General features: G+C 49.4%; 1 protein-coding gene across 1 annotated transcript; it reads left to right on the top strand.

The window, feature by feature from the left end:
• Nucleotides 1–1099: 1099 nt before the first annotated feature.
• mypn (myopalladin) lies at nt 1100–19261 on the top strand. The gene is made up of 21 exons (XM_068741559.1): nt 1100–1114; nt 2779–3783; nt 8092–8267; nt 8616–8667; nt 8761–9084; nt 9149–9236; nt 9313–9454; nt 9560–9583; nt 9913–10029; nt 10106–10646; nt 12743–13747; nt 13839–13962; nt 15509–15586; nt 16487–16708; nt 16787–16936; nt 17032–17111; nt 17222–17348; nt 17439–17646; nt 17732–17897; nt 17978–18111; nt 18194–19261. Exons 2-21 carry the CDS (start codon nt 2780–2782, stop codon nt 18355–18357), a joined length of 4926 nt encoding a protein of 1641 aa, XP_068597660.1. The 5' UTR covers nt 1100–1114; nt 2779; the 3' UTR covers nt 18358–19261.
• Nucleotides 19262–21084: the final 1823 nt, after the last annotated feature.

The following is a 21084-nucleotide window of genomic DNA, read 5'->3' as shown; positions in this document are numbered from 1 at the left end:
ATATGTGGAAATAAATGTGAAAATTAATTAAATATCAATAAATACATGCTCTCCACTCTTATATTTATTTTATTCATGCTAAAGATGAAAAATGCAGCAAAAAGATATTATTCAAATGAGGGGGCGGTCTTAAGTGTGCCTGTTCGCCTATTGGTTGATGAACAACAACAACAAGTTAAGTCTCCACGTCTTAGACGACCAGCAGAACTTGCGACTTAAATATTTAGTTGCTCAACAACTTCGCAAAAGTCTCGTAAACTATCAGCAACATCCGGTAACGGGCGGAGATTGTCGCCATTTTTACTGCCATTGAGAGTCGTGTGGCGACTTCCTCGTCGATTTCCGCACCCACATGTTTATCAACCAATAGGAGACAAGTTCAATCCAAGACACACATAAGACCCGCCCCCCTCATTTGAATACAATGTTTCGGCTGCAGCATGAGAAAAATAAATATAAGCGCAGAGAGCTTTTATTTATTTATTTATATTTATAAATTCATTTTCGTATTTATTTCCACATATATTTTTAATTTTTGAATCTTGTTTTATATTTTTGTATTTGTATTAACGGTTTTTATTTATTTATGTGTATATATATTATATACTGTATTTATAATTTTTGTATTTGTATTAACCGTTTTTCTTTATTTATGTATAATTATATATAATTGTTGTATCCCCCCCCCCCCCCTTTATATTTATCTTCTAATTGTGGCAGTGTTGGTCCTCCATACCTTAAATTCTCTCGGCCCAACAAAGGTGTGAACGAGGAGCTTCTAACTCTGTGGGCTGAAGGCCTGACGGATCACTGGTGCCCCCCCCGCCCCTTGGCCGGTTAGTGGGGGGGCCACCCAGACACATGGGCCTGGCCTCCTTAAAATAACCTGCGACTAGCGTGCTGACGAACGTTGCAACTTGCCCCGAGCTGCTCGCCTCTGTATTCGCCTGTAAACGCTGAGGCTGACTGTGGTAACAGCACGAAGGCTGGGCAGCTGCCAGTGTCCACGGACCCCCCCCCCCAGGTAGAGGAACCAGAAGACGGAACCGAGCACAGGTGCACCCTGAGGAGGATTTACCGGCTCTGACGGGGGGGGGGGGGGGGGCAGCTGAAGGTAAAACACAGCACCCCCTAATGCAAGTGTTGTTCAGTGTCCTGTTGACTGCATGCTGGCATCGTCCTCACCCAACCTCAGGGAGTCGGTGACATTGAGCCGCAGCGTCTGAGTGAATGAGCCTAACCTGCTTGGGAGGGGGGGGGGCGTTGAACCGGGAACCCTTTGTCCGTGAGGGTTCCACAGTTCCTGATGATTCTAATTCTGTAGGAACAAATTGATTACTGTCTGTTGTGGCTGATTAAAACACTCTGGATGGGGGGGGGGGGGGGTTCTTCATGTAAACTGACCCCTTCCTATTATTAGATATGACTTGGTGGGCTTAAGGATTACTGTACACAACAGCTGCAGCCCCCGGTCTGACGGACGGGCATTGCTGCGTCTCTGAACTGCGTGATTTGAGTGTCGGCAGCATCTGTGTCGCCTCCCTGACGTCTATATTCAATAAAATAAAAGATGTCAAAGTACTGATCCTGTGTGTCGGTCTGAGTAAAGGAGGAACGCCGGTCTGAGGCGGGTAACGGAGGAACCGTTGGTCTGAGGCGGGTAACGGAGGAACGCCGGTCTGAGGCGGGTAACGGAGGAACGCCGGTCTGAGGCGGGTAAAGGAGGAACGCCGGTCTGAGGCGGGTAAAGGAGGAACGTCGGTCTGAGGCGGGTAAAGGAGGAACGTCGGTCTGAGGCGGGTAACGGAGGAACGTTGGTCTGAGGCGGGTAAAGGAGGAACGTCTGTCTGAGGCGGGTAAAGGAGGAACGTCTGTCTGAGGCGGGTAAAGGAGGAACGTCGGTCTGAGGCGGGTAAAGGAGGAACGTCTCTCTGAGGCGGGTAACGGAGGAACGTCGGTCTGAGGCGGGTAAAAGAGGAACGCCGGTCTGAGGCGGGTAACGGAGGAACGTCGGTCTGAGGCGGGTAAAGGAGGAACGTCGGTCTGAGGCGGGTAACGGAGGAACGCCGGTCTGAGGCGGGTAAAGGAGGAACGTCGGTCTGAGGCGGGTAACGGAGGAACGCCGGTCTGAGGCGGGTAACGGAGGAACGCCGGTCTGAGGCGGGTAACGGAGGAACGTCGGTCTGAGGCGGGTAAAGGAGGAACGTTGGTCTGAGGCGGGTAAAGGAGGAACGCCGGTCTGAGGCGGGTAAAGGAGGAACGTCGGTCTGAGGCGGGTAAAGGAGGAACGTCGGTCTGAGGCGGGTAAAGGAGGAACGCCGGTCTGAGGCGGGTAACGGAGGAACGTCGGTCTGAGGCGGGTAACGGAGGAACGTCGGTCTGAGGCGGGTAAAGGAGGAACGTCGGTCTGAGGCGGGTAACGGAGGAACGTCGGTCTGAGGCGGGTAACGGAGGAACGTCGGTCTGAGGCGGGTAAAGGAGGAACGTCGGTCTGAGGCGGGTAAAGGAGGAACGTCGGTCTGAGGCGGGTAAAGGAGGAACGTCGGTCTGAGGCGGGTAAAGGAGGAACGCCGGTCTGAGGCGGGTAAAGGAGAAGCGCCCGGTATCAGTGCACGAAGCCGATTCGCTGTCCAGTCTGGAATCAGGCGAGATAAAGCCGATTAATAATTTATCCCCCCAGTTGTCTCTGAATTCAACAAATGCTTCACGAATGATTGCTTTGACGTAAACGTGATTTTGGGAGGAATGTAATCGACTCCTTTGTGATTATTCCTCCAGCATGCAAGACAACGCGGAGCAGCCAAAGTCCCTGTCCCAGCTCTTGAGAGAGAGCTACCTGGCGGAGGCCCGGGCCAATCAGCAGCAGCATGGCCGCCCCGACGCCTCTTCCTCACGCCTTCGCATCTACAGGTCGTTCAAAGGCAAAGTTGAAGACCCAGTGGGCCGCAACGACCCCCGACCCCCGGACCTCTCGGCTTTCCTCAGCCAAGAGGAGTTGGACACGAGTGTGAATCTGGCCCGCCAGGCCATCGTGCACCGGCCTCACGAGGAGAGGTCAGAGGTCACGCCATCGTCTCCCCCCAGCAGCGCCTCAACCCGTGTTCCCTCGGAACCCTCCTCCGTGGTTAACCCGGCTCGCGCCCCTTCCGCTCTGCCTGTTACCCGGGCGACCCCTGAATGTAAAGAGCTGCCGGCGACGCAAACAAACTTCCCGTCGGACAGAAGGAAGCCAAACGCAACCGCACGGCAGGAAGACCCAATCGGGAGAAGCCAAGAGTCTCAGGACATAAACCGGGCCGGGAGGAATGTTCCCTACGGTCCGGAGACTCAGTCCAAGAAGGAATTCCTCAACAAGGCCGCGGACTTCATTGAAGAGCTCTCCTCTCTCTTCAAGGCTAACAGCTCCAAGCGGATACGGCAGAGAGGGTGCAAATCCCACAGGAGCCGGAACCAGAACAAGGGCCAGGGCGATGGGGCCGCGCTTCCCCCCAGGCCGGAGGCCACGGAGGGACCCGGCCCTGCTGCTGGCCACCAAACGGAGGTCCGGCTGGCATCGGGGATTGGCCATGTAGAAGTTCAGGACGGCGGAGTCACCGAGGAGGAGCAGCGTGACTCTGTTTCCCAGGAGGCGGGAAAGGATGCTGCGAGTCGTCCCCCCCCCCCGGCGGAGCCTGAGTCTGAGCCGCCCCACTTCACCCAGAAACTGAGAAGCAGGGAGCTTCCCGAGGGCAGCAAGGTCCAGCTGGACTGCATCGTGAGAGGACGCCCCGCACCTGAAGTCCGGTAAGGCAAACCCAAACCGGTTCAGGTCAGGTTCAGTCCATTCCTTGATTGGCAGGGACACAAAGGACAAGTGTACAGTGATGTGCTTTTTATGCCGTTGCATTTATTTGAACGCTCGAGTTACTTTACAGGTTTTAATTGTGCATTAAAAACATACGATAATGTTATATAATGCAGCATTTAAAAACGTTTTTACGTTAACACACTGTAACGGTGATAATCACTAGAAGAGCACAAACGTCCGCCGAGCAGCTCAGTCCCCTCGTAATTGGATTTACACCAAAAATGACAGTTTTGTTTTGATTTTATTTATATTTTTAGATTAAATGAGCATTAAAAAAACCTTAACCTAATTCACAGTGACATCATTAGTTCAGTCGTTATTCAGAACCTCCTTGGCAAAGGAAGTGATGTAACAAATGCACCTGGTCATGTATTTAAACATTCCTGGATCCACATGGTGATCTGGATCAGCACCAAAAGGTTCTAGATTGTTCTTGGTGTCTTTTATACACCAACCAGGAAAAGTAAAAGTGAATCTGAGTTGATGTGTATTTTTAACAAATTTTTGAATCCATAAATGGAGTTCAAATGTTCAAATTGTATTTTCTTTCCTGGCCTCATTCTGGATCAGATCCAGAAGACATTTATTGGACCCCTTTATGACTGTGATTTTTGGTGACTGAATCTAATGTATTTTTTTTTTTTTTTGAAAAAGCCTCCCTTATGAGTTTGGGAAATCCAATTTTTTTCATTTTTATTTTTTGTATCCAGATGGGTATCCGGATCACTGTCTAAATCTCATCGTTAGACCAAAACTCAACTTCAGGATTTTCTTTCCATCAAGATCCATCCAGCAGTTTTTCTGTAACAACCAGACAAACGAACAAAAACCAAACCTCCATGTTGGAGGTAATTATTCTGTGTCATGTAACAACCGACACCATTTGTATTTTTGCAGTACTGCTGCTGTTGCTGCTACTATTATCTTTGCAGTCGTGTTTTCTAAAACATCTGTATTCACATAGCCTCATTTACAAAAGAGGGCCAAAATGCAAGAAAAGAGTTTTGTTTTTGAGAATATTTTCATGCAAACAGCCGATCGCATCCGTGAAGGCCACTCAGTTTCCAATAATAGCTCCATGGTGCTCCAGCATGCCCATCATACCAGAAACACCAACCCGGAGATCCAGAGCTCCAGAGCGTGATGGGCTCCTCCACGGCACATTGGCCATGCTTTTACCCAGTGCTGATTCCATCCCTTCATCTCTTTATTTAGACATTAATATGTTTTCCCTGTTTGAAGTCTATCAGGAAATGGATGCATAATAGGGTTAGGGTGTGGATATTTGTGTTGTGCTTCTGCCCGGTGTTTTCGAGCTGATGATTCAAAGTAAAGAGCATTCACTGTGGTTACTCATTATGAGTAATGAGCAATCCCCCCCCCCTCCCCCCCCAAGGGATTTGACAGCAGCCATCAGTGAAATATGTAAAAAATATTTTAGGACGTGAACATTTTGCCATCTTTCCACCTCACGCTCTTCTTGAAGTGTTTCTAGCGGCGTTGGTAGAATTGCTCGTGGGGCCTGGCTGGACCTGAGGTGTCGTTGTGTGTGTGGGGGGGGGGGGGCTTTGGCTGGTGGGCCCCTGCTGGGCATTGTCCAGCCACTGACACACACTTGTCGCTCTCAGCCATTTATAGAGCGGACTGGCACAGCGAGCTGCTGTCCCGTCTGATAATGGAACTCACTGGGCTCTTGACAGAAGCATGAAACGTTTGGTAAGATCATTTCTGAAGTCGTTGCTTTGCTGAGATCTTTGTTTATTTTTGGGCTCTTTTGTGAGTGTTTTTTATTTTACCTCAATGAAGTACCTTCCATATCATTGTGTGTTCCGTTACCGTGCAGTTGCTACCATTGAATGTCTGCGCTACACTCTGCGCCAGCACCGTTACGGATATGAAATAAAGGCACGAAAGCAGAGTTAACGTGGTTCATGTTTCCCGTCTCTGATGTGTCACATTAGTGCATATTCAGGGACTATATTTAGCGTGCAAGCGTACGTGATTGGGTCAGCCAGTCAAAGCCACTGGACTCCAGCGGGAATCTCCTCTCTGGTTCCGAAATCCTGAAGGAAAATAGCCCCGACAGGTGCAGCTAGAGGGGGGGGGGGGGGGGGGGGTATCTGCCTCACAGCCCACCCAGCCCCTCCACTCATGCTTTTAGTTTAGACCCTTACTCGTTAGAAATGATTCGGCTCGTGTTGCACCAGGGCCGCATGTTCCACGCCCTGTCGAGCTGTCTCTAAATAAATACCAACATTTAAGTGAATTGTTCTCGAATGGTCCGGCTGGTTTGGAGTCACTGGGAATGTACATTTTAAATTTGACTGTGTTGTGATTTGCTTTTTTTTCCTACTCTGGAGTTTTGTGGACGTTCAGGTGATTGCCTGCGTATTTATTCTAACGAGTGTGCGAGGATGTCCGGCCAGCGGGGAACATGTCATCTCATTCCTGCTTGTTTATTGGCTGTTTTCAGAAAGCATCACGCTTCCTACCTGCTCAAAATAGAATACATGTAGTTCACACAGAGGCTGCTGGTCAATGCTTTTACAACTGATTAATATTGGGTGGGGTGAAATGAGCTTGTTCGGGTAAAGCGTTTCATGAGTTTCATGCTTTGCGTGTTGAAACCTCCTCCTTCGAATCCCACCAGAGAGTTTTCTGTGTGGTTTGTATCGGGTGAACAGCGGCCCGCTCCAGAATGACGTCTTCTGAAACCAAGCCTCGGTCCACTTGGAGGAAAGGATTTGGATGGTTGTCTGTTCAGCCTCCTCACAGATGGCTTTGGAGTTCAGTCCCGAAGGCTGTACATTTGTTCTTGAACTTTAGGACTGTCCTGCTAAAGTAGGTCTGTGCAGGTTGGGACGGTGTTTAACAGCATCTAATCTACACATGTTTGCCCGTAGAAGAGATATTTAGGGGCTTGAATTGGTTTGAAGCTGTAGTTTTCATCACAAAATAGCTTTTAGGCTATTTCGGTATTTGAGATACCACTGCACAAAACAAAAAAGTGTTTGAATTACAATGAATTAAATGATTTGTATTTGTCTTATATTGGATCTATTGATCAGAGATTGATCAGAGCTTTTGTATGCTTGATCTACCGTTGTGTGCTTTTGCATTTGTATGCAATAGAGTAATAGATCTTCTATTTGTTGGAGTTGCTCTAACTGACCTGATTTTACAGTGTATGTTCGGTAATGGCTGAGTGTTGCTCTTTCTAACTCATGAGACACCGTCACTGACTCGTCTCCTAAACGAGTCCTCTTCTTTACTGCTGTGGATCCATCGAGCACTCGGAGAAACATCACGCCGTCGTGCAGGCGGTCTACACTAACAGTAGGTCGACAGTTTAACCCTTTATTGCCAAACGTATCATATTTGATACACACGGCCTTTCAGCATTTTGAGCAGACCTGGGCATTGTACGGCCCCAGGGCCGCATACGGCCCTTTGGTTGACTCTGACCGGCCCGTGTAAGGTTAATTGGAACACATTTTCTAATTTTCCCTCATGCATGGACTAAAACTGCATTCAGTGACAGTTTACTATGATGCATCTTTCCTAATGAGCTCAAAGATAATATTGTGATTTTTTTAGGATGCTAAGAAGCTTCACACAACTTTCCAACAGTATATTAAACTCAAAATGTGTTTTAGAGTGAATGTGAGTGAAAATGTTCACTAATACGAGTCACAAATGGTAAAACGTTCACATTTATTTTACCATTGTTTTGAGAAATGTAATTGATTAAATTCTATTTTTTGTAAGGCAACTTACAATTGTTCATTGCTTAATTATAACATTCTTACAAGCTTGTCAAAACAATGCTATTTACTGTTTCTTTTTTATAAAGAAATACAATTAATATTATGCAGAATTGAGTTCATCCTTTTGGTCCGGCCCTCCAGAATATTTTCTGTTTCTCGTGTGGCCTCATGGAAATAATAATTGCCCACCCCTGATTTTGAGACTTCTACTTCAGAAGTTTACCCCCCCCCCAAAAAAAAGATGATAGATACAAGCCAACACACGCATCAGCATTTTCCATGAAAGAAATTACAGATTTTGACAAATTTGTCAGAAAGGTTCCATAAAGACCTTATTTTGTTCTGACGATTACTTCATGGGGCGGACTTTAAAGGGTTAAACACAGCTTCTTCGGCTCATTTGCACATAGAAATGCATTTCATAGAATCAAATGCACTGAGACTTGGGACGTGTGTGTGTGTGTGTGTGTCTTCCAGGTGGTTTTGTGAGGGCAAAGAGCTGGAGAACAGCCCCGACCTCCAGATCATCGCCGACGGGGCGCTGCACTCGCTGGTCATCACAGAGGCATTCGAGGAGGACACTGGACGCTACTCCTGCTTCGCGTCTAATTTCTATGGCACCGACTCCACCTCAGCCGAGATCTACGTTGAAGGTGATGCTGCTCTCTTTGCCACTGACATCGGGGCATCGCTGCTTCAGAGACTGATGAGATGATCCGACAAACATTTAGCATAACAGACGGCCGTGATCCGGTCCCGGGTCCTTGTTGGCATTCAATTCAACAAGGGCTCAAAAGCAACCTGATTGGCTTATCGCAAGTGATGATGTCACGAAAAGGCCTTCCTTGAAAAGCGTTCACAAGCAAAGCTGGAGACTTCAAATCTGTTAATTGCTATTAAATATACAAGGATCTGTTTTATAGTCATTTCGTCCCTAAGCGATTTTTTTTAGGTCGTTAAACACTGGTAGTCATGGAGCGTGTCTTTGTGCCAACCGACAGGAGCCTCCTCCTCTGATTCCGACGGAGAGCAACACTTTGAACACGTAGCTCGGTGAGTATTTCCCCTCCTGTCGTTAAAAATGTCGACGTGGCCCTTTAAATACTGAGTGGCACGACTCCTTTATTGGTTTTGCGTTTGTCAAAGGCCGCAGGGGACATCTCCCTCCCCATCGGGCCAAGCTCCCGCTACAGAAGTGTCATCTCGGCCGGCAGAACCTTCCGAGGATCCGGCGGAGCGGCTCGCCACTCTGTCAACTCCGGAAGTTATTCCGGATCCACCGCAACCGGTCCGGACGTCAGACGCCGCGGCCCCGGAGCTCTCTAAAAGCTTTGAAGAGCCTGCAACACGCCCTGATCGGGAGGAGACGACGCAGACACAGACCCAGGAAACCCAGGACCCATCGACCGTCCTGCCTGTTGCGCCGGCTCCGATCCAAGCCTCCCAGCCTGAGGTTGAAACGCCACCGCCTCCAAACCACATTGAGATGCTTCCTTTAGCGTGTTCTCGCCAACATGCCCGCCGTGTCTCGTTTCCAGAGTCCTCGGGGTCAAACGTCCAACCGCAACCATCTACGAGGGTTGAGCAGCCAACCAATCGCGGCTGCCCCGGTATTCACGAAGGTAGTCATTCCCACAATCCTGTGCACGTGCTCCCCCCCCTTCGCTGTCTGATGAGGACGTCTGCCTGTCCCAACAGAGCCTGCAGGAGCTCCTCACCGCGGAGGGCCAGCTGGTGGTGCTAGAGTGCCGTGTGAAGGGTGTGCCCTCGCCTCGGGTGAACTGGTACAGGGAGGCGCAGCTCATCGAGGACTCCCCGGAGTTCAGGATCCTGCAGAAGAGTGAGCGCTGCTGCTGTTCAAAACGCTGCCGTACTGAAATGCCAAAGAGGTTTCACGCTTGCCCGCCCGCCGGTCCTCACTGCCGTGCGCTTGTTTCTGTTTCAGGGCCCAGATCGCCGTCTGAATCAGGTGCATTGATGTCATTGATTGTTGGTCATTAGTGTGAAACACAAAGCAGCCTGGCTGCCCGTGCACGACGCTGCACGGTGAGCGTCAGTGTTTACACGGAGTGTCCCTGACTCTGGGCCATATAAGGCAGTCTCTCTCCTCCTGCATCAAACCACCATGCCAGATCGTTTCGACCCGCCTTAGGCTGCTAGTAGACCCTCAGGCCCAGTGGATCGTCACGCCTCGGCGTTTAGATACAAGTCGTGTATCTTGGCTAGCAGTTTTAAGACTTCAAATAAATGTGACGCGGGTAAATACGTGAGTAGCCATCTTTTTTTTTTTACCTTTAGAGGACATATGCACTCTGGTCATCGCCGAGGTCCTCCCTGAAGATTCTGGAATGTTTACCTGCACAGCGAGCAGCAAGCTCGGCACGGCGTCCTGCGCTGCTACACTGAGGGTCCGAGGTAATTCTCCACAAACACACCGATCCTCCGGTACTCATGCGTTCTTACGTGCGTTGGATATTTCTATTCTCTTCAGGTAATGGCAACGCCAACGGTGTGAGGCCCGTCACCAGTTTAACCAAAGAGCCCCCCCCACCAGCTTCCACTGTAAACACTCAGTTAGAGGTTACTGTGACCAACAGCGTGGAGCCCCACGTCAGCGCTCTTCGTCTGGACCCCCTCATCGCTGGGACGTTGCGCCCAGACCAGCTCTGCAACCCCAAACCCTCCTCCTCCTCTACTGTGATCGAGACTTCGTCTGAACAGGAAGCGTCCAGACCTTCGGAGGATTCGACAGACGCAAGTCCCAAACTGAAGGGGACCTCAGCCCCACAGAATGGGGGCCCTGTTGTTGTGCCCCTCCCTGACCCTCCTCCCAACTCCTGCCTAAAATCAGGTGGTGCCCTGACGAACCACAAAGACCCTCGCTCAAGCTCCAGAGTCGGTCTGCACGTGCACTTCAAGCTGCCCGAGGATGAGGAGGAAGAACAAAGTGACACATCCGCTCCATCTGACGAAGACGCCACGCAGGTGTCGGCCAACAAAGGGCCCCCACCGGTGTGGGCTAAACCCAAACTGTAAGTAGAGCAAAAATAAAGAGGGAGCAAGTAGAATAGTCTGCGTGAGACGTCTGCATGAGGCGTCTGTGTATATTCGTCTGCGTAAGGCGTCTGCGTGAGACGTCTGCGTAACGCGTCTGCGTAAGGCGTCTGCGTGAGATGTCTGCATAAGGTGTCTGCGTATATTCGTCTGCGTAAGATGTCTGCATGAGGCGTCTGCGTATATTCGTCTGCATAAGGCGTCTGCGTGAGACGTCTGCATAAGGCGTCTGCGTAAGGTGTCTGCGTATATTCGTCTGCGTAAGACGTCTGTGTAAGACGTCTGCATAAGTTGTCTGCATAAGGTGTCTGCGTAAGGCGTCTGCGTATATTCGTCTGCGTAAGACGTCTGCGTAAGACGTCTGTGTAAGACGTCTGCGTAAGACGTCTGTGTAAGACGTCTGAGTAAGACGTCTGCGTAAGGTGTCTGCGTATATTCGTCTGCGTAAGACGTCTGTGTAAGACGTCTGCATAAGACGTCTGCGTAAGGTGTCTGCGTATATTCGTCTGCATAAGGCGTCTGCGTATATTCATCTGCGTAAGGCGTCTGCGTATATTCGTCTGCGTAAGGCGTCTGCGTAAGACGTCTGCATAAGACGTCTGCGTAAGGTGTCTGCATATATTTGTCTGCGTAAGACGTCTGTGTAAGACGTCTGCATAAGACGTCTGCGTAAGGTGTCTGCGTATATTCTCTGCGTAAGGCGTCTGCGTATATTCGTCTGCGTAAGGCGTCTGCGTAAGGTGTCTGCGTGTATTCGTCTGCGTAAGACGTCTGCGTATATTTGTCTGCGTAAGGCGTCTGCGTATATTTGTCTGCGTAAGGCGTCTGCGTAAGGTGTCTGCGTGTATTTGTCTGCGTAAGGCGTCTGTGTAAGACGTCTGCGTATATTTGTCTGCGTAAGGCGTCTGCGTATATTTGTCTGCGTAAGGCGTCTGCGTAAGACGTCTGCGTAAGACGTCTGTGTAAGACGTCTGCATAAGACGTCTGCGTAAGGTGTTTGCGTGTATTCGTCTGCGTAAGGCGTCTGTGTAAGACGTCTGCGTATATTCGTCTGCGTAAGGCGTCTGCGTATATTCGTCTGCGTATATTCGTCTGCGTAAGCCGTCTGCGTAAGGCGTCTGCATATATTTGTCTGCGTAAGGCGTCTGCGTAAGACGTCTGCGTAAGACGTCTGTGTAAGACGTCTGCATAAGACGTCTGCGTAAGGTGTCTGCGTATATTCTCTGCGTAAGGCGTCTGCGTATATTCGTCTGCGTAAGGTGTCTGCGTAAGGTGTCTGCGTGTATTCGTCTGCGTAAGGCGTCTGTGTAAGACGTCTGCGTATATTCGTCTGCGTAAGGCGTCTGCGTATATTCGTCTGTGTATATTCGTCTGCGTAAGGCGTCTGCGTAAGACGTCTGCGTAAGACGTCTGCGTATATTTGTCTGCATAAGGCGTCTGCGTAAGACGTCTGCGTAAGACGTCTGCGTAAGGTGTCTGCGTAAGGCGTCTGCGTAAGGTGTCTGCGTAAGGCGTCTGCGTAAGGCGTCTGCGTAAGGCGTCTGTGTCTGGCGTCTTTGCGCATTACATGGTCTGTATCCAGAAGTGGGCGGTTCCTCTCCCACTTGGAAGACGAGCAGTCTCAACCGGTTAGTGAATGCGTGCAGACTTCAAATGTGGACCGTGCAGCTCTCAAAAACCAAGGATGGCGTTTTCTATTTGTGAGTGTCGCCTCCGTGCGTTGACCTTTATTTGACCCGCGACTCGGTTCTCGTGTGTTTTTTTAATCGCTGCTGCTTTTGTAAACCTAAACATGCGGGAGAAAGATAAACACGACGGCGTGCTTTACTTTACGCCGTTATTGAGGTACGTCCTTGATGGTGATGAGGGTGCGTTTGATTCGTTGTTATTTTCTCTATTGAGAAGGTAAATAAATGCAGTTCGGAGCGTCTCGTTTGGAAGCTGCGCCCATAAAAGGGCAGAGCGTCCTTCGCCCTGCCTTTGGCTCATTCCTGCGAGGAGATAAGTTACGACAGCGGCTCCACTGAGCCTCGCTCGTCTTCGTCATCTTCGCCTCTGCTGTGTTCATCCACAGGGACCCGGCTCAGCTGCAGCTCCTGCACCACCAGGTCCTCATGGAGCAGCGGCAGGAGGGCGGCCCTCAGACCCAAACCGCCATCCAGCCCGAAGTCCAGAGCTTACGCGCAGAACCTTTGTGGTCACCCAGAATGCACCAGGAGCCCCCTTCAGCGCCTCTGCAGTCCTTCCCGGACACCACGGTGCCCCCACCGCGGGAGCCGCCCCTCCCGGCCACTGCCCCCGCTTCCTTCCTGAGCTCTTCTTCTGCAGTCGACGCCCTTTCGACCCATCTCCACGCATCGCCCGCGCCTCCTTTCAGCGGCCCGGCGTCCACTACTCGTTCGCTGGTGACCCCCCCTCAACGTGTCCCACAACCGGGAGCAGCGCCTCCTCTCAGCATAGCCCCGGCCACCTGGGTGAACGCCATCCACGCTTTCCACGCAGGTCCGCCCCCCGCGGTTCCCTCCAGAAGTGAACCCACAACAAACTCCTCCGCGCCTCCTGCGCTAACGCCCAGCGCCGCTCCTTCTGAGCAGATCACCTCTCCTGCTCCTCTCCTGCGGAGCACCCACGCCTCCCTCACGAACCTCACGCCCACCTCCCGCTCCTTCAATTACGCCAGGCCCAGAGAGTTCATAGCTGCTCAGATGTTCTCCCCCGCCAGGAGCCCCCCCCCCACAGAATCGCCGGTCCCTCTGCTCCACGCGCTCGCCGCTGAGCTCAACTCCCCCGCTCCGCCGCTCTACTCCCAGCCACCCAGGTTCTTCCCCACCAGGGTGCTCAAGTCCCCCACCAGCCCCCCGTCCCTGGTGTCCTCGCCGACGCCGGGGCTGGCGGCGTTCCTCAGCAGCGCGTTGTTTATTCGAGGCCAGTCCCCTCCCCAAACCTCCTCTCCCACCTCCAGCAGCTCGACCCCCAGCCCGATCCAGAACCCGGTGGCGTTCCTAAGCTCCGTCCTGCCGTCCCTTCCTCTCAGTCCGCCCACCAACTCGATGGGCCTTCCCAAGGGGGCCCCTCTGGGGTAGGCCTCGCTGATGCACGATAAGGCTGGTTAGATTGGGGGGGGGGCTATCACACGTTCTCATTCGGTGCTTCTCTTCTGTTCCTTTAAGGCTGAAAAGACAATTACCGAAGACCCGCCTCCACTCAGCAGAGGGCGCTCCTGAAAGCAAGGCGAGTCTGTTCCACGACTTGGAGGAAAAGCTTCGATTTACCCCCCATCTTGCACATCAGCAGGTACTGACCCCCCCCCCCCCCGACTCTATGGTTTATTTCTCAGTCGATTGCAGCGATTTGACAAGCGATACACGAAATACAATTTAGCTCCGCCCACACATGAACGCTAATAAATGTTGACTTGGAGATAAACTAAACTAACTAAATAACACTTGCAAACTAGTTTAAAGGGGACACATTCTGAAAAACTATCAAACCAAAAACAGCAAAACAAACCCTCCAGTCAATCCTTCTTCATTTGTGTAATTCTGTAATCAAGCACAGAAACGCTTCTGGAAGAAATCCCTCTTACTGTGACGTCACAGTACGAAAACGTGCACACACTGCGTGCACGCAACGAACTTGGTTTCGTTTTTGTTTTCAGAGGTGTTTCTGACAGAGCAGTTTGAGACAGACATGAGGGACGCTGTCCTGCAGCATCTGTTTGAGACAGAAATGAGGGACGCTGTCCTGCAGCATCTGATTGAGACAGAAAAGAGGGACGCTGTCCTGCAGCATCTGTTTGAGACAGAAATGAGGGACGCTGTCCTGCAGCATCTGTTTGAGACAGAAATGAGGGACGCTGTCCTGCAGCATCTGTTTGAGACAGAAATGAGGGACGCTGTCCTGCAGCATCTGTTTGAGACAGAAATGAGGAACGCTGTCCTGCAGCATCTGTTTGAGACAGAAAAGAGGGACGCTGTCCTGCAGAATCTGCTTGAGACAGAAAGAGGGACGCTGTCCTGCAGCATCTGTTTGAGACAGAAAAGAGGGACGCTGTCCTGCAGCATCTGTTTGAGACAGAAAAGAGGGACGCTGTCCTGCAGCATCTGTTTGAGACAGAAATGAGGGACGCTGTCCTGCAGCATCTGTTTGAGACAGAAATGAGGGACGCTGTCCTGCAGCATCTGTGTGAGACAGAAATGAGGGACGCTGTCCTGCAGCATCTGTGTGAGACAGAAATGAGGAACGCTGTCCTGCAGCATCTGTTTGAGACAGAGATGAGGGACGTTGTCCTGCAGCATCTGTTTGAGACAGAAATGAGGGACGCTGTCCTGCAGCATCTGTGTGAGACAGAAATGAGGGACGCTGTCCTGCAGCATCTGTTTGAGACAGAAAAGAGAGACGCTGTCCTGCAGCATCTGTTTGAGACAGAAAAGAGAGACGCTGTCCTGCAGCATCTGTTTGAGGCAAACAAGAGGGACGCTGTCCTGCAGCATCTGTTTGAGACAGAAATGAGGGACGCTGTCCTGCAGCATCTGTTTGACCAAAGACTGACACAGATATTTCGTATTCAGTGTCTGAGTACTGCGTTAACTTGTGGACATAGAGTATAATGTGACCTTTAATACAAGCTGTTTAGGATGCTCTTGCTTGCATGCTAACCAGCTGCCTGTTCGTACTTAAACCGAACAGACTGAGAAGTGATCCGTTACTCCGCGCTTCGTCGTTCGTGGTCGTTCCTCATTGGCCGCCCATCCACCATCATAACATGTTCCATCAGTGTGTGTTTGTGTGTCTGCTGTCGCCATTCACCATCATCCATCCATCCCTGTGCTCTTTGTAGAAGCTGAGCATTGCGCGGGAAGCGGCGGGCGCCTCCCACGGACCAAACATTCCTGCTTCTGTCGTTAGCTATGATGAGGTACCAGGATCCTGCAGCTTCACGCCGCTTTGAGACGCTCATTGAGATGATCCCAGAGGAAACGGATCGTTTCATGTGCTCACCGAAGCACCGTGATTCATCTGTGTCTGTCATCAAGCATTAAGCCTTATGTTCACTAACAACCTGCACCGACCGTCTGGAAGAAGGCCGTCGGATTCAGATTTAAAAACAAACTAATTTAATGTAACGACCCCATTTTCCCATCGGACGTTTGCAGCCTTCGTTTGTTATTACCGGCCACAAATGAAGGAAGGGGAAGTAGAAATGAGTTCCATCCAACATTAAGCCTTTATAGCCAAACATAACATATTTGATACACTTGGCCTTTCAGGATTTTGAGACTTCTACTTTAGCAGTTTGACTTTGGACTGATAGAAAATAGCTGATAGATTTAATCCAACACACGCGTCTGCATTTTCCATGAAAAAACATCTGGATTTTGCATAAATTAGAGCACTTGTATAAAAACTTATGTTGGTTCCATTAAGACCTTATTTTCCAAAGATTAGAGTGTTCTGACGATTACTTCATGGTGCGGGCTTTAAAGGGTTAATATATCATTTCTGGACTACGACTAAAGGATTGCCTCGTATTCTCTCAGTATGTTTTCACAAAAACAAATAATGATGAGGAGCATCCCTTTGATGTTTTGGGTCATTTTAAGCGATTTATTTATTTTGTTTTAGACGTTGAAAATGGACCCTCAGGTCTACAAATAACAAGGGGGGGGGGGGTCCTGAGTATTTCATGCTTGCTCTATTTCATATTTTCCTCAACTCTCAAGACCTCAAACGCCTTATATTATATATATATATATATATTTATATAATATATTATATTACGGTGATCCCCTTCACGTGGTGGTTTTCCCTTTTCCAGGCGTACAAAGTGTCCAGTTTTGAGCAGAGACTAATGAGTGAGATTGAATTCCGTCTGGAACGAACGCCGGTCGAGGAGTCGGATGACGAGGTGCAGCACGACGACGTCCCGACGGGAAAATGCATCGCGCCCATATTTGGCAGAAAGCTGAAGCACTTCAGGGCCATGGAAGGTGTGCCCGTCACGCTTTCATGTAAAGTGGTGGGAATCCCTGTTCCCAAGGTGAGGGGGGGGTCGGGGGGGGTCAACGGATTCGGCTGACATTCGGCTTTCATCCCTGCCGCCTATCTCTCATTTCAGGTTTACTGGTTCAAGGACGGCAAGCAGATTGTGAGGAAGAACACCCGTTACAAGAAGATGAGGGACGGGGATGGGATTTGTGCGTTGCATATCGAGTCCACGTCCAACGACGACGACGGCAACTACACCATCATGGCGGCGAATCCACAGGCGCGTCAGCGGCAGGCTCCTTTTTGGTTTTTTATATGTAATCAACGCCTCTTTTCTCAGATGGTGAATTACATTTGATGTTGAATGATTCTTAGGGACGAATCAGCTGCTCAGGACATTTGATAGTCCAAACGGGGCCCCCCCGGAACCAAGTCGCACCTGTTCATTCTCAGCGGTGAGCAGGGGTCGTCTGTGCGTGTGTGTGGGGGGGGGGGGGGCAGGATGCTCTGTGACAGAGGCAGACGTAGGATGACGGAACTGTTCTGTTCGCCTTCACGCTTTCAGGGTGCGAGCCCGGATACAGGAAGTCGAAAGCGAGCGAACCCAGGAGCGCTTTTTTCAGCCTCACTTCCTGGAAGCTCCGGGGGACCTGCTCGCCCATGAAGGGAGACTGTGTCGACTGGATTGTAAGGTATGCCGACGTCCAGGTAAGTCACGTAATTAGTAAAAAGAAAGATGGCGTTGGCGCCTCATCCTGACGCCAGGCTTCTTTGGTTCGCAGGTGAGCGGCCTGCCCAGCCCAGAGTTGATGTGGTTGGTCAACGGGAGGCCGATCTATCCAGACGCGCACCACAAGATGTTGGTGAGAGAGAACGGCGTCCATTCCCTGGTCATCGATCCTCTGACGCAGAGGGACGCCGGCATATATGCGTGCATTGCGAGCAACAAAGCAGGGCAGAGCTCCTTCAGTCTGGAGCTGAAGGTTGCGGGTAAGGACCGGGAAACGGAGACGGGTCTCACGTGATCTTCCTCGTCTCGTCTTGAAGCTTCAGCGATCCGAACCCTGTTGTTTAGAGAGAGAGCTGAAGCACCCGCCCCAGTTCCTGGAGAAGCTGCAGAATGTGGGTATTCCCGAAGGAACGCCGGTCAGGCTGGAGTGCCGGGTGTTGGGAATGCCCCCTCCAGCCATCTTCTGGAAGAAAGACAATGACACCATTCCTAAAACCAAGGACAGATTTGGGTCAGTAAGGAGTTTGGAGCCCTTGTGGTTTGAGATATTTCTACAGCTGAGGCTAATTCCACGCTGTCGGTTACTTCCAGCATGTCCCAGGATGCAACGGGACGCGTGCGTCTCCTCATCCAGCCGACCACGAGAGACGACGCCGGCTGGTACACGGTGTCGGCCAAAAACGACGCTGGAATTGCAGCCTGCACCTGCAGGCTCGATATCTACGGTTAATATTCTGCGTCGCTGTGTGCCGCGTTCCTCTTATGCGTGCCGCGAGTAGTAATACCGGCTATTTGCTGCACCTTTAGCCCAGTGGCATCAGAACCTCCCGGCGCCGATGAGGAGGGCTCAGCACGCAGGCGGCTGCTACGCAGCCCTCGCGGGCCAGGGACTCGACATTAAGTCAGAGAGCAGCCCAATCCTCTTCTCCAGCTCCCCTCCGGAGGCCGTGCTGGAGAGCGACGAGCTGTGAGAGGCCCGCCGACGACTCCGAGCGCCCGGGACCCTCAGAAGGCGCCGCCCACGGCACGTTTCGGAGGTCAAACCAGCGGAGGAATGATTGCCATGCGACCTGTGCGATGCGTTCATAATAGAATTTGGGAATTTGCTGTTTTGAAGCTGCCGACTCTGACGGCGGGTTTGTCACCATTCCTATTTACTCAAATCACATGACGAATGTTTCACAGGCAAAAAAATAATAGGAGGTTTGAAAAGTCTTAGCTCACGAGCCGGCAGGTCGGAGGAGTTCCTCTGACTGGTTTGAATAACTCGTGTTTTTCTACAGCTAAAGTATTAGTGCTATTCTCAGAGCGGTACGAGCGACACGCCCGCTGATTTAAAGTTCATTGAAGTTGTGGTTTTGTTTGTTGATGTTTAATAATCATCTGAAATAGCTACGGAGTATATTAATAGACATTTGAATGTGCCACATAGAACGTTTCATTTAAATTTACATTTTTTTTTATCTCCTTGATTTGTCTGAAAACGTTCTCGACGTTCATCCCCGGTTCAGATTTGTGCACCTTGTTGTTTTCATGCCACTGGATGATGCAGATGAACGTTTTGACTCACAATCAGAAGAAAAGGAAGACGCCGTTTAGCCGAGTCTCGTTCAAAGTTGTTATTTTTGCGTTCGGGGTGATTTTTATTCAGCTTTGCATTGACAAAGATGAATTTCAACTGGAGCCGCAGTTGGATAGAGCGAAGCAGAAAATTAGCCGGGAACGGGAAAAGACGGTTCTTTGTTTGTGGTTTCCTGCAGAGGTTTTTCATCTCTTTTATTCTGAGAAATGCAAGAAAGGTTTGCAAGCACGCAAGTTGCACATTGTTAAAATGCTTTTTTTCCTTCTCAAAATAAAGTTCTATTTATTCTGTTTGATACGTTTCCTTGTTGGTTTTGTTGGTTTGTCGGCAGGAAATAATTCCCATGAAACCCGGTCGAGAGGAGGTTTCATGGGCCAGAAGAAACCTCGTCACATTTGGGTGTGGATCCGTGTAAAGCGGTCGACGCAGCGTTTTCTTTTTCCTTCAATTCCTATAAAATTGTGAGATTTATGTCTCTCAGGATGAAATGCTAACTAAAATAGCGCACGCAAACAAATGACATTTTTGGATCCATCAGGTTTGAACGATTGGCTGCTAAAAAATCCAGTAAATTAAACTGATGGTTGGATAAGATTATAATAACGTTATAATATAAAATATTCTAATAACTCATGTCCAATATCAAAAAAAATATTAAAAACCAGTTGTAAATGTTATTGATAATACTGTACAAATGTATTATCTGTTATAAATAAATAAATCCCACTGTTTAGTCTAAAAGAGCTCAATGAAATATTCTATTCTATATTTATTCTAATATTTGGAGCACGTATTTCAGAGCCGGCCTTCTTGGACTTGCTTTAGCTTGCAGAGCTATTGATGATGTAATCAGAGCTCCGGTCGCTTAGACTGGGCCCAAATCCAAAACGGAGATGACAGCCGACTAAGCATTCCCAATCAGTCCAATTAGAGGGGAAGAAAGTTCAAACAGGCATAAAATTACATTTCCCTTACGTGACCTAATTGTGCTCCAACCCTCAGTTGGCCAGCTGCTGGCGCCGGTGTGTGTTTCTGCACCGTTTGTTAAAAAGTGTGCTCCTGTGATGCTAATGAGATTTAAACCCAAGCACACATTTACTTAAACATAAAGCTGAGAGCCTCTGTCAGAAAGACTGAGGAGTTCTTGTCCCTGTCAGGGCAGACGGGGGGGGGGGGTCCCTCCTCAGCGGTGACATATGGCTTTTGACAGAGGACATGGCTCAGCTACCGGCACTCAGACAAGCCAATCAAAGGAGGAGGAAGACCCCGAAGGGCCGGGCCGCGTCTGAGACAAGGCCCTCAGACACGACAAGCAGCAGCTGGCAAACTACACCAATCTGTAATCAATGAACCAACTGGTAGATGGGATTATATGCCTAATTGCACAGCTAACCAGTCCATCCCAAAGTGACCAGACAGCCTCAGCTTGTGTCCGTGACCCCGTCCCAGAGACGGGCATTTAATCATTCATAACCTGCCTCCACGCCCGGCTTTGACTTCGCTCGACACCAGAGAATAAAGCAGAGGTGGAATAAATGTTTTAGATCTACAGCAAAAAAAAATATCAGCATTGTTGTTAAAAAGCTGAAAGTAACAAGGCAAGGATGGAAGAATATATATTTTATTAATGATGCAGCAATAAAAACTGAGATGTGTATTGTTGGGTAGTTTAAAAACAATACATCGTATTTTACTATCATGTGTGTAAAACTCTTAACTCTTAAGCCCCAATCACACAGTAACTGAAGCCAGCAGACAAGTGTCAAAATAGTGGAGTCCAAAAAAAGGAACATTCACAAAAAAAGCAAATCAGATATATACTCCTGATGTAATATACTCACATATATACTCCTAATGTAATATACTCACATATATACTCCTAATGTAATATACTCACATATAATATACTCACATATATACTCCTAATGTAATATACTCACATATATACTCCTAATGTAATATACTCACATATATACTCACAATGTAATATACGTACATATATACTCCTAATGTAATATACTCACATATATACTCCTAATGTAATATACTCACATATATACTCCTAATGTAATATACTCACATATATACTCCTAATGTAATATACTCACATATATAC

Source organism: Brachionichthys hirsutus, chromosome 7 (assembly GCF_040956055.1).
Source record: "Brachionichthys hirsutus isolate HB-005 chromosome 7, CSIRO-AGI_Bhir_v1, whole genome shotgun sequence".
Classification (NCBI taxonomy): domain Eukaryota; kingdom Metazoa; phylum Chordata; class Actinopteri; order Lophiiformes; family Brachionichthyidae; genus Brachionichthys; species Brachionichthys hirsutus.
This window is presented reverse-complemented; position numbering and strand designations above follow the sequence as displayed.